At 35.2% G+C, this 14,112-nt stretch overlaps 1 protein-coding gene across 1 annotated transcript in view; it reads left to right on the top strand.

Moving 5' to 3' along the window:
• The first annotated feature begins 6,109 nt into the window (after window positions 1–6,109).
• The window catches only part of LOC110116013 (probable DNA helicase MCM8), an 80,046-nt gene continuing 72,043 nt past the window's right edge, over window positions 6,110–14,112 (top strand). Inside the window, exons 1-5 of the mRNA XM_020849438.2 lie at window positions 6,110–6,391; window positions 6,948–7,085; window positions 7,168–7,280; window positions 7,372–7,599; window positions 7,682–7,845. Of these exons, the coding sequence (XP_020705097.1) occupies window positions 6,209–6,391; window positions 6,948–7,085; window positions 7,168–7,280; window positions 7,372–7,599; window positions 7,682–7,845 (826 nt within the window). The 5' untranslated portion in view covers window positions 6,110–6,208. The remainder of the gene's footprint in view (window positions 6,392–6,947; window positions 7,086–7,167; window positions 7,281–7,371; window positions 7,600–7,681; window positions 7,846–14,112) is intronic.

The raw sequence follows: 14,112 nt of genomic DNA, 5'->3' as shown, positions 1-14,112 counted from the left end.
CAAAACGAATTACTTGATTAAAAACATTATGAGATAGATTCAACAACTTGCAAAAGATTCCTATGTGATAGATAAAATATAAGGAGATGAAAAAAGTTCACTTTCAAAAATCTAATTTAAAATATGATGAAGATTTTTAACTCAAAAGTAAAATAACCACTTTTAACAAATAGAGATTGAGAGTCAAAAATATGAGTTTCATTCCTTTGATTGTTTTTAGATAAGTCAAACACAATTTTCATAAGAATTCAAGAAAAATAGGAGGTAGGTTTTTCATTTTTAAAAATGTGAATGTGTGTGTTAGATCAGAAAAGACACATAAAAAAATTAATGAAAAAAGAAAAGAAAGGAAAAATAAATAAATAAAAATAGAAAATCACAAAAACAAAAGAACAAACAAAACATGTAAAATAAAAAAAGTACACCCAAAATAATTTAAGCATCATCTTGCTCCTGATCAGATGATTCAGAAGCAAGATCTGCCCAAGAAATGTTTTGGTTTTCATTATTTCCCCAATTTATAATTTGTTTTTGCTTTACCCTTTTCTTTTGCAGGAAGAATTCTCAAATTAGGGCAAAGATTTTTCATATGTCAAGGCTTCCTACATCCGAAGCAAATAACATCATAAGAAATATTAACATTCTTACCATTTTTACCTTTATTCCACTTTTGTTGATGTTTATGCTTTGGTGAGCTTTTTAACTTACTTGTCAAGTCATTGCTTTCGTCACCAACTAAGCTACTTTTTTTTGTATCTTCAGCTTTTAGCACTATCATTTCACCTGCATCTAAAAGTCTTTGACGCAAACTTTGCTCGTAAGCAATGAGTGAGCCAATCAAATTATCAATAGAATATTCATTCAAATCTTTTGATTCATAAATAGCAACAACTTTAGCATCAAACTTATCTAGTAGACAATAAAGAATTTTATTGACTTTTTCAAAATTTGAAAATTCTTTTCCTAAAGCATGTAATGATGTAACAATTTGAATAAATCTAGTATACTTGTCTAAGATCGTCTAAAAAGGTTTCATGTAAAATAGTTCATAATCATGCATTAAAATATTCAACTTGGATTACTTGATTTCACTAGTGCCTTCGTATATGGTGTGTAATTTATCTCAAATTTTCTTACCAGTAGTGCATGTGGAAACTAACATACAATCTTAAAAATTTAAAGCACAGAAAAAACAGTTTAAAGATTTTGCATTCAATTGAGCATTGATTTTCTCTTCTCTACTCCATTGATTAAAAGGAATATCAGTTTTAATTCCATCTAAAATACGAGACGGTATAGAATAACCATTTAAAATCATATGCCACATACAAAAATCAATCGATTGCAAGAAAGTAGACATGCAAATTTTCTAAAAATCAAATGTAATATTTTCAAATAAATGTGATCTAGTGATTGAATAACCTTCTGCAATATTATGATTACTAAAATTAGCTATGGATCAAAATTCAAAAAGTTTTCAAACTTAGTTTTTATGAATCATGCTCTGATACCACTTGAAAGTTCGTTAGGGATGTTAGGCCCCTTATTAACTAGCCCAAAGCTAATTAAGAGAGAGGTGAATTAGTAATTAAAATAAACACAATCTTAAAACCAGAATCAAGATTCACCATTACGAAAACCAAAGTGCGGAAATTTAAATGCGGAAATAATAAATGAAAGAACACACCATATTTATAGTGATTCGGTCAAACCTTGACTTACGTCCACTCCTCGGAGGCACCTCCGAGTATTGCACTAAACTAAGTGTCTCTCATTTAGCCCCCACAGTTAGGCGGAGAAGCCCTTATAAAATCACTTCCACCTTCCCCGATGTGGCAGAGTCGCGGGTCCTTTGACACCAAAGAGATCCTCTTCTTTGGTAAACTTCCCTCAAGACAAGTCTTGAATTCGACGGTATTAAGGTGCAAGCCTATCAGAGTAACCATGTGGAATCCCCCTCCACACTCCCTCGAGTCCCCCCTAATAGGATCTTCTCCCTCTCAGACTTCACCCGTTCCTCACTCCCTTTCAAGCTCTCTCTTCAAGTTTCCCCCAAAAGAACGAAGCTACAATGACTACCAAAGACACTTACAAAAGTGCCTTGTCAAAAGATTAAATATAAGATCTCAAAACGAGCTCATTAATGCAACTTGCCGACTTTATCGTCCAGTCCGATACAAATATCATCATGCCCGGTCAGTACAAATTATGCTTAATCAGCCCGGGACGATTTGGGACGATCAGAAGAAAATTTGTTACACCGTCCGGGCTGATGTAATATTATCTTGGCCGATTAGTTTAAAATCGAGTACAATCATCCTGATCTTCACCCTGAATCGAAGCTGGTCGATGTCAATCATCCATGATATAGTCCCGGCCGATCCTGCGATCATCTCAGATGATGTGATCAAATCAATCAGCCTTTAATGCTTTGCAAATATACCAGATTAATTTAGGCATAATGAGTTAGATTGTCCGGGTCGATATGGATATCGTCCCAGCTGATTTCTTAAAATAAAGAATATCTAAACTGATCATGGCGGCTGATTCTTTCTTAATTGAGCCTATCGTCCTAGCTGATACAAATATTGTCCAAACTGATCGGCTTAATGACGGTTGCCTTTATTAAATTGCCTTAATTAGGGTTTTTGCTTTTGAACCGATCGTCCAGGCCGACATAAATATAGTCCCGGACGATGTTACTAAAAATAGTAAACTCTAAGGAAGAGTTAGAAAATCTTCCAAGGTTCATATGTGCAAAGTTACGTAGCTTCAGAAGCCACACCAATTACAAAAGACTCAAGAAAGGAGAAGAGGCTACAAACAGACTCAGACATAGTCTACCCAATCTAGAGCTGATTCCAAATTGCAGTATGATCTTGTGGGTCTAAAATATCAGTAGATAAGATAGTCGTAGAGAAATAAAAGTGTTTGCTAACATCAAAATCATAAACCATGAAAATAGATCCGCAACAATATTAATAGGCATTCTATAGAAATCACATATCAAGACTATCAAGAACTCCTGCAGTTGTCTACAACTGGAGACAAGCTTCACATCTTGTCTCAAAACCCTGACTATAATATGATCAATGATTGTCCTTCTTTTAGTTTGTTTTTGTGATGTTGTTTTTTTCCTTGGTGTAGTTTACTTCTATTTGGTAATTTTTATTTTATTTATTTCCCTCCTCCTTTTTGTGATGTCAAAAGGGGGAGTAATTATACGGTTTTATCTTGCACTATGTTCGTTCGTTTATGATTGACTAGTTGTACTGTATTCGTCCCTTAGTCAAATTTTGAACTTCTTGTTTCATACTATTTTTAATAAACTACTTTCGTTGTTTTGATTGTTTTCCATCATCAAAAAAGGGGAGGTTGTTGTGAATCTGATTATAGGGAATAAAATTTTGATGATAACAAATATTTCTATTTTTCTACGACTGCATTTCCTACTAATACTTCAGGTCCACAAAATCAAATTGCAAATGAACCAACTCAAGATTGGGTCAATTAGGACTGAGTTAGTCTGTAATATTTGTTAAGTGTATTTTACCCTTTTTTGAGTCAATTTTAAATGATGTGGATCATGATGCTATGTAACCTTGCACACGCACACTTGGGGGAAAAAATTGCATGTTTGATTAGAGTTTTTTATTTTTGATCACATCGTCTAGGATGATAAAAAATCATCCTAGACGATCAGTTAAAAATTAAAATATTAATTAGGGCATCCTGGTTAAGGCAACAATAATTAAGATAATTGTTTTGGATGATATTAGCATCGTTTGGGATGATAGGCTAAAATCAGAAAGAATCAGCCGCCATATCTATTTAGGCATCTTTTATTTTTGGACATCGTCCAGAACATCATCCTGGACGATGCAGCACAATTATGCCTAAATTAATTTGATAATTAAAGAAAGAAATTAAGGTTTGATTGCTTGATCATATCATCCTGGATGATCGTAGGATCATTCGGATGATCAGTTAATAAACCATAGTTCTTCCTGAACGATCAAAAATCAGCCTGGTTCCATTCAGGGCAATGCTCTGGACAATATGTACTGAATTAAACTAATCATCTAGGACGATCGAGAGATTGGCCTAGACGATCAAGTTATTTTTCCATCTTCCAGACATCCATTCATGGTGATGTTCTGGATGATATTTGTCATTTTGTACTAATTGGCCCAGACGATCTAGTTACTTTTCCATCATCCAGTCATCCATCCAGGGTGATGGTCTGGACAATATTCGATGACTTGAACTAATCATATAGGACGATACCCTATCATCCTGGACCATCTGAATAAATTAACCTTCTGATCATCCCAAATTGTCCTGACTGATTAAGCTGAATCTGTACATATCATATAAGACGATCTTCAGATCGTCCTGGATGATAATGTCAGTTTATTCCAATTAAGAGCTAATCCGAATTTCTTCTATATTAGACCTCTTATTTTACCAAACAGCGTATCTTTTGTTGCTATCTTGACCTGAGAGAGCCAATAGGAGAGGGAGAGTAAGGGGGAGAGAGAGGATCTTGTGAGAGGGAGTTTGTGAGGGGTTTCACAAAGGTTTATCCAAGCAAGGATCTGAGTCATCTTTTCTAGTCATCATCCCTGATTCCTTGGTGGTTCAAGAGAGGTTTACTTCAACAATTGATCGAGGTTCTCTTACTGCTTCAGGAGGAAGCAAAAGGAGTCGAGTTCTCTGCCTCACCAGTGTTGGTGCAAAGGAGATTTGTACAGGCTTCTCTGCCTTGCTGTGGGAGCAAAAGGAGAGTCACTGAGTTTAGTGTAATACCCGGACGAGAGGCTCCGGGGAGCGGACGTAGGTCAAGTTGATCGAACTACTATAAATTTATATGTTCTTTATTACTACTTTTTTCACATTGAAAATTCTACAAGAAAATTTTCCAACAAATTCTCATTTAAACAAGTCTCATGCATACATTGTTGAAAGTTGAAACAAAAAATTACTAGTTGTTTAGTCCCACATCACTTATGAGTTTTATATTGTGTTGTTTATATATCTTTTCTTTTATTAATGGGTTAAGAGATTACAAGATATTATGACATCATGTGAGCAAGATTATTTATATTTAATTTAATATTTAATATATAATACAATTAAATTTTTGTAATTATATTGTTAAATAAAACATATGATATTTAAATTAATTTAATATTTAATTAAACATTTTATATTAAATTAAAATATTTAAATATATTATTATTTAAACTGGACGGTTATTAAGAAACGGGACCGGTTCAACAGTTGAACCGGTTTTGACTGGTTCGTTGCTAGACTGGTTCTTCAAGAGGACCGAATCGACCATAAGATCGATTTACTGTTGAACCGGTCGAACACGCCTGTCCGATTCAATTTTCAAAACAATGATGTTTGCCCCTAATTTTTCCAAAAATCTATTTATTTACAATCTTATGAAATATTTAAAAGTGATGACCATATAGTGATGCTATTATAGTCCATTTGTTATTGAGCCCGAACTTGGTTTTATGGTGGGCCCAGACGTCAGCACTGACCATCGAGCCTGGGTGCTAAGCTAAAATTAGGGGTGTCAATATTTGACCCGACCCAAAAATTTTCGGGTTTGGGTTAGGGATTTCGACCCATTTGTAAAACTGGATCGAGTTCGGGTTGACCCGAAAACCCGAAATCAACCCGGTTTGACCCATTTTTAATTAATTTAGGAGGATTTTAATGAATTTTTATGAAATAAGTAAATGATATTTCAAAAAATTATAAACATTATTACCAAAATTAAATTAATCTTGATTTATTTTAAATTAATTGAAGTCAATCTTACTTTAATTTGATTTAGATTAAAATAAATTGAATTAAATAAAAAAATTAAGAAAATATACCCGATTTGGTTCGGGTTCGGGCTGGACCCGAAGCGGGTCGGGTTCGGGTTCAGAATACCGACATGTTTGTAAAAATAGGTCGGATTCAGGTCGGATTGGACAGTGTAGAATCAATTTCGGGTTAGACTCGAACCCAACCCTTTGACCCGGTTTTGACAGCGCTGTCTAAAATCACTTTGTCACTGTCGCCGTTCCTCCCGCCCATTTTCGAAGCCCCGCTGCAATTGGCGCTGTCGCTCCTCTATCCCCCAGCCATCGTTCACACTTCTCTCCAGGTCTTTCTTTCCCTCACCGCCGCCATTATCGAGCTCTTGATGTACGTAGTGGAGGGGCGGCGACGGGCACTGGAGCTCAACGAAAATGCGGACACTGCGGCAAATATCTGGCCATGTTATTTCCGGGAGGCGGAATTTGCCATAGATGATAGAAAGTATAAGCTTGTGGCCGAGCTTGCGGACTTCTTTTCATCCCCCCAAGCAGATACCATCCTCTCTAACGTAATGTTTTATTTGCTTTCTTTACACTCTGCCCCCGTGTATTTTAGCACAGAGGCTAGGGTTTTTACTTTTAGCGATCTAATTAAGTTTTCTGATTGCTATTATTCGCGCTTTTCCCCAAGGATGCGTGCCAGGTGCTTCGATTGCGTCGCAGCATCACGTGGGTTAAGGCACCTGGTTCGGTGAATGTTAATTAACATCGTAATGTGGAGTTAGTAAGGGATAAAAATACTGGCTTGCTGGAAGGGATACCGGCTAAAAATAATGGATAATCACTAAATATATACTATGCATCCTACTAGGGAAAATCATTATCTCGTCCCGATGCAATGTTGCTTAAACGATGCTAAAAAGTCCCACATTTGTAACTCAATTATATATAGTGTAATCTGTTTAGATATAAATGCTGATTGTTTAATCTTTAAAAAAGGAAGTACATTCTTTTCCGAAAAGTAATGCACATTTCTCTCAATTTACACTTTTACTGGAACTACAAAGTTGTTTCCTTGCACCTCAACTTGCATTATGACTCAGTTTAATATAAATTCATATACAGGTACAGTATGATAGTTCTGTCTTTCTGCCTATTGATTTCCAGAAGCTTCGGAAAGTATGTTTGGTAGATGGGTTTTATGCCAATCTGAGGGAAGTGCCAAAAGAGGCACTCTTATGCATGGGTGCCGCAGCTCATGTGGTACTTTATGTAGATATTTCTATTATCCTCCTTTGAGTTTGAAAATTCCCAACACAAATGTCTCATTGAAATTTATATGCAGGCTCTGTTGTTGAAGGGAAATGACTATCATATTGTAGATGCTGAGAAGATTAATATTAGGCTGTATAATCATCTGGATTCATTGATCACGTTAAAGAGTTTGAAAGGGGGGGGGCGGGGGTGGGGGACCTTTATTTGTCACTACTTATCTCATCTTTCATTTGTTTGGTTAAGAAAACATTTATTCAGTTTCAAAGTGTACTAGTGCAGGGAAGCTTGTTTCTATACGTGGCACTGTTGTCAAAGTCAGTACTGTTAGGCCTCTGATCACTCTAATGGATTTTACCTGTGCGAAGTGTGGAACTACTATTACAAGAGCATTTCCAGATGGAAAGTTTTCACCACCCATAGGTTGCACTATTCATGGATGCCGAAGCAGGACTTTTTCTCCGGTCAGATCTACTGCTAAAGCGATAGATTTTCAAAAAGTAAGGTATGAAATTCTCGATTGGAAGATATTTATGCTTAAGAAGCTTAGTTATAATTGAAAAATTCTTATAATCTCCTTTATTCAGGATTCAAGAAATACTTAAATCAGGGATTTATGAAGAGGGTAGGGTGCCGCGCACAGTGGAGTGTGAATTGACTGAAGATCTTGTTGATTTTTGCATACCAGGTGACGTTGTGACAGTTACTGGAATCATAAAAGTAATTAATAATTACATGGACATAGGTGGAGGTAGGAGAATGATTTCTCACTTATATCTGATGAATTGTGTGGTGATTGGCACAAGCTTTTTTTTGGCCATAGTATATGATTTTATGTTGATTTTTATGATTTTCCTTTTTTATTTTCCAATGATCCTTTAAAGCATAATATTTATTAATCTAATTTAGAGTTAGTGTAATTTTTATTATATTTTTATATCAACAATTCATATGCAATCAGTCTTTAGGTGTCACAATATTTGAGATTATCTTGCATCTTGCCTGAGGTTATGAGGAAATGAGTTTTTTATTTACAAATCAGTCATTAGGATGATGACGCTAGGTCTTTAAATCGTATCCCTCATAGCCTTAAGGACATTACCATGAGTGGTTTTCAACTTCCTGACAATAGGGACTTGTCCATGTAGAGATGATGGCCATGGATTTTGAATTAGGACACTCTTTGATTGCATTGATCGTCACTCTATGATGTTCAAAGGGTGGTCCGACACTTTAGCTCCACAATTGTTAACATTATTCCCTTAACTGCATTTAACATAAATGGCATGAAGAAGCTCCCATGTGATCCTGTATCTGTATGCAAGCTTTTGAAGGAGATTTGTTTTAAGCCTTGATCTGTCATGAGGATGATGATTTGTGTGTCTGGACATAGTCTTTGTAGTATAATTCTTTGATTGCTTCTAGCTTGAGGATAGTCAAATGGGTTCTTTTTGTTAGATCTCAATCACCTGCAAAGCTATCGGCACAAGGTTTTTATTTTTTAAGGTAACTCCCGGCTAGCCCCGAGGGCAACAACAATGTGATAAAGAGAGAAATAAAGAAAGCTTGCTCATAAGACCATATCTTGAAAGCAACATAATATGAGCAAAATGTGTGACGAGAAAGGAGGGAGAGAGGAGAATATCTCACAAGTTAAGGGTGCTTGCCTCCTTTTTTTTTTCTTCTTATTTCTTTTCTTAATTCTCCATTTTAAGCTCATTTACTCTTTTTTAAAATGCTTTTAGGAAAGAGTAAATGTTTTTGTTTATTTATGGTATTTTTTTTGGTATTTGGCTGTGCATGTTGCCTAAAATTTGAGCTTATTAGTGAAAATATGGAGATATTCATATAAATTTGTGCAAAAATGGAATGTAGCAAAACTTTCATACTACTGGACCTGATAATGTTGGCTGCACAAAATAGCATGTGCTAACATTGGTATGGTCAAGCGGGCTATTTTAGGCCAACTAGTAGCATTTTAAGCCTAGAAAATTATGTGAATTATGCAAAACATCTAAAAAAATTATAATATTGCTCTAACCGTTTGGTTAACAGATTAGCTTACTTTAGTAGGTCCTCAATTTTATTGCGACATAAGTCGGATTGTAAATTGAATAGGAATTGAAAGATAGAGAAAATAATATATCAAAACAACAAATTATTATGGGATTTCGAACATGAACTTGAGGGTTCATGAAAGAACCCATTATCTGTTTGTGAGTTTTCACAACCAATTGAATTCATTTCTAGACATTCAACAAATTCAAGAGAAAATACAAATGCCAATGGTGCCATGTTTCCAAATTTCTAAGTTAATTTTGTCATAACTTACGATTTGTTAGAAGTGAGGTGCATGCTACAAAATGTGAGAGATCCTGAAACATTGTCATTCAAGTTATGGTTGAATGACAATGTCTAGCCTAAGGTTTGATCATAGGCGAATATGTTGGACACAAGATGAATGTATTGCATGCAAGATAGGGACATTGGACATAAGTTCAATGGCCCCCACCATCCTCTTTTGATCCTCACATGAGAGAAAATTATGGGAAATCACTGCATTTCCACAATTTTACTGAGGGGACAGCGGACATTTGGGTTTTCTTGGGATTTTAGAAAATAAATTGCATGGTTTCTAGGGTCCTAAGGCTTGGTGAACATCAACCATACTACCAAGGGCTAAAAGACCTAGGGATTTCCTAAGTTTTTGAGGAATTTTATCTTGCCGGGTTGTCACGGCGTAACCCGCAATCCACTCGCCTTGTAAACGTGAGAAAGCAAAGGAACGAGGTGATAAGCTGCTGTCCAGGCCTCTCCGGAAGGCGGATTTGTCGTCCAAAGTGTTCCAAGCTGTTGATTTGCTTTCATACACAATGTCTTCACCAATCTTTTGAAAGAAGATCAACAACAAACCCCTTTTTGTTCTTAAATTTGGAGGAATAACGACAATAAAGTGGAAGGTGGAGAGTGCAACAGGTGGAAGCTCCCTCTCGGTTGGCTAGGTTGTAGGTACATGAGAGGAGGAATGGCACACATGAAGCGAAACCCACCGGCCTTTGGAGGAATCACACATATGGGACGAATTGGGTCCGCTCCACCTCTCGCTAGGTCGGATGCGTGCGAGCTTGTGTTGGACTCTTATTGGTTGGACGAACAGACGACACACCTCCCCACTTGGCTTAGGCCGCAAGCAAGAAGCACGCTCCAATACTCCTTGTTCTTCTCTCTCCCACTCTCTTATTCTGCTCTATTCCGATGCACATAGCAAACAAGATCGAATTGCCCTTGCTTTTTCGCCTCTTACTCTCTCTATACGTGAAATGAAGCTCTATTACATTAAGATATGATATTCTGCGCTCTATCCCTGCTACAGTCGCATAAATCAGGTGGGATGCGACCTTTGGTGGTCGTTGATTTAATCTGAGCTTTCCAATTCGATTTTTAGACTTTAGGGAAAGATTAGAAAAGACAAAAAAAAATCAATTTTACTTGTTTGGGATTAAATTGAACCTGAATTGGGTTAATTGGGCTAAAATTGAGCCCAAATCAGACTCGATCTGAATCGATTTGGGTCGATTTGGGTCCGATCGGATTTGATTGAGCCAATTTTGCAAAATTGGATTCGAATCGGCATTGAATTGCATCGAATTTGTTTGACGAGGCTCGACGAGGCTCAATCGGGTTTGATTCAGACCTATTTGACTTTAATTTGATTTAATTGAGCTTAATTTGATTTAATTAAGGTCCGATTTGGGTTAATTTGTGTTCGATGATACTCGATCGAGTTGATCGAGCGCGATCAATCTTAGTCGAGCTCGAATCGACTTGTTCGAGATTGGGTCGATACAAAAAAAAACACTTCAACATGTATTACCAGAGAGATGTGCTTCATGAAGTATTTTTTTCTCTTAAGTTATCATCATTTGGAACATGAATTATACTTTTGTATTTCAACAATTCGTCTTCATTTAATACAAAATTTTCCAGATATCCTGACTTCATCATATTTATGATTTTATGAACACCAATATCATATGATAATAGTTTCAGATTCTATTTTTCAATGTCGACTAAATTTTTAGTTGATTCAATGGCATGAAATCTATCTTTGGAATTTATCATTGAAAGTTCTAATCTTTTCATATCCTTAATTATTTGCTCCTATTGAGTGAGTATCCAATTTGCAGCGCTAAAAGTTTTTGTACTTAATACATCTGCAACCACATTTGTCATTCTAGGATGATATTGTCTATTCAAATCATAATCTTTAATAAGTTTTAATAGATTGAGTTCCTTCTAATTATGTTTATATATTTATATATACATACATAAAACTTTTATAATTTGTAAAGACTTCCTAAATTGAGTTCCTTCTAATTAAATATATATTTTAGGCTTTTACAATTTGTAAACAATTCGCACCTATATATATATATATATAGTGTTTCCATATTTTGAGTATAAAAATCACTTCTATCAATTCTAAATCATATGTGGGATAATTTCTTTCATGTTTCTTAAATTGTCTTGAGTCATATGCCACTACTTTGCCATTTTGTATAAATACACAACCTAATTTCTTCAACGAGGTATCATTGAGCATCTGAAATCTTTTTGTACTTGATGAAAGACCAGCCATTAAATAAGTCTTCAACTTTTGAAAGCTTATTCACACTGATTGTTCCATTCAAATTGCACTATGGGGCTGTTTGGTTGTTTGAATTAGGAGTGTAAAGTAAAACAAATACATGTATTTATTAAATTAGGCTGTTTGGTTAATTTTGAGCGAAATAAAAGGAACTCCTCCGATGCATTAGGCCTGTAATAAGGAGGCTATTTTGCGGGAATTAGAAACCCGCTCGTATCGAGCGGGTTACAAATTCGCTGGAAGAAGATTTACTTGGCGTCGTTGCTGTTCGGCTTCATTGCTTCGCAGGTGGTGTAAGATTGCACGAGAGGGTTCTTCGGCTCCTTCGTTCTTCTTAGACTTCGCGCGACGACGACGTTCCCTTTGCCTGTCCGATCGGAAGCTGCGCCATTTTCATCGGAGGTAAGGACGGGAGCTCGAGTTCGCATCATCGTCGTTGCTGTTCGGCTTCATTGCTTCGCACGAGGTGTAAGATTGCACGAGAAGCTTCTAGGGCTCCTTCGTTCTTGTTCGCTCCTTCGACGAGGTTACGTTTGCCTGTCCGATCGGAAGTTGCGACATTTCCATCGGAAGGAGCTCAGGATTTCTGAAGTTAATTTTATCCCTTTCGCGTGCTTGTTTGGTCAAATCCAGAGTTGTTAAGTAAGGTAACGCTGTCTTCTTCTCTGTTAATTTTTCCAGTTGTTGAAAATCAAGGTTTTTTGAACTTGCAGGTAAATTTTGCGGTAAATCAAGGTTTTTGAACTCGCAGGTAAATTTTCTACTTCACACGTTGCAATTGCAGGTAAATTTTGTGGGAAGGGGGATCTATTCTGCATTGTTAAGGAAGTGTGTTGGATTAAATTTCTGCATTTTCTTATAAATTGATTATTATTGTGGTTAAGAGTATATAATTGGTACTAATTTAGTGGGGATTTGTTGATTCTAGTCTGACAGCTGGGTTATTATTACCAGTTTGTTGTGAAATTAACAATCCTTTTGAAATTTGAGGTTAGCAACGACGCTTTTAACTCATAAAGTATGTAGAAATTAACAAGCTTATATCTCATAAATAAGTCAATGGAGAAAACAAATATTCATCCATTCTGATATGGAAAAAAAAAATTGAAGATTTATTATAATTTATAAACTAACCCTGCAACTGTAGCTTAGCAAACTTTTGAAGGCCGTTGCAGACATAATTTCAAATGTATAAAAATAGAAACTTCTGTTCAGCATTAAACCTACTGTTCAAGTTCAGAAGTTCCTTACCTGGGAAGAACTAACTGAGTTTCTAAAGAGGAGAGCCTTCAGGAAGGTCTGAACTTCCTTGCAGCTCTCAATTGCTGTATACGTTTCTTGTCTAGTTCAAATTGTCTCTGCAGCATCATAAACTCTGGAAGGAAAATTATGTTAGGTAACCATCAATGCAGATCAAATAGAATTCACGAACAGATTAAATACGCTAGCTCATCCAAAGATCATTTAAAGCACAGCAAACTTAAAGTAGAATAAAGTCAATAAAGAAATCAGCAATTTGCAATTTAAAATTATAAACATACATGAGACGCCGTCAAAAGCTAATGTAAAATGTCAATTCTCATACATTAGAACTGTTAGCACAGTTAAATATAAATAAATAATTAATCTCTGTCATTCAGTTATTTAATTACTCTTTAGCCATTTCTGTACTCAAGATATATATATATATATATATATATATATATGGGTCATATGTAACTCGGACACAGGATATACAATATAATATTTTCTCTTGACTTTCTTATTGCTTTTCTCTTCTGTCACTGTTCTTGGAATTCTTCATGGTATCAAATTTTATTCATATCTAATTTAAGTTCAATGTTAAATAATAATAAGTCATTTGGTACATTTACTATACTACTGAACCATATTTATGCAGTTTATGAGCTAAAAAAGTCAAACATGATTGACATTTTGAGCTATATATTGAAACATATTTGCTCTCTATATATTAGGGAAAACATTATCAACAAGTTAAATCATAATTATTTGATGTAAAATTACAAAAAAAAGAACCTGACTCAAATTTAAAGCTAAAGATGATAATATTCGATGTTAGAGAGTTTATAGCATTAATTTGTCTGAAGAAATTTTGAAATTTTGGTAACTTTTTTAGTAATATTATCACTTATGTTGAGGATATTTTGAATTTTCTTTTAAAAAATTTTGTACTAAAAAAATTGCTTGATGAAATAGTTAAAATGTTGTACGAAATGAAGTCTTAGCTTTTGTTATCGACGGCTTTCTTACTGTTTTTTAAAGTAATTTTTGATACAAAATTTTTTTGAACAAAATTTTATGTAGTAAGAAGCTGTTTTAGAAAGCAATAAAAAAGTTGTCCCAAATGAA

Source organism: Dendrobium catenatum, unplaced genomic scaffold, assembly GCF_001605985.2.
Source record: "Dendrobium catenatum unplaced genomic scaffold, ASM160598v2 fragScaff_scaffold_945, whole genome shotgun sequence".
Lineage (NCBI taxonomy): Eukaryota > Viridiplantae > Streptophyta > Magnoliopsida > Asparagales > Orchidaceae > Dendrobium > Dendrobium catenatum.
The sequence above is the reverse complement of the archived record's forward strand: the minus strand, read 5'-3'. Positions and strand labels throughout refer to the sequence as shown.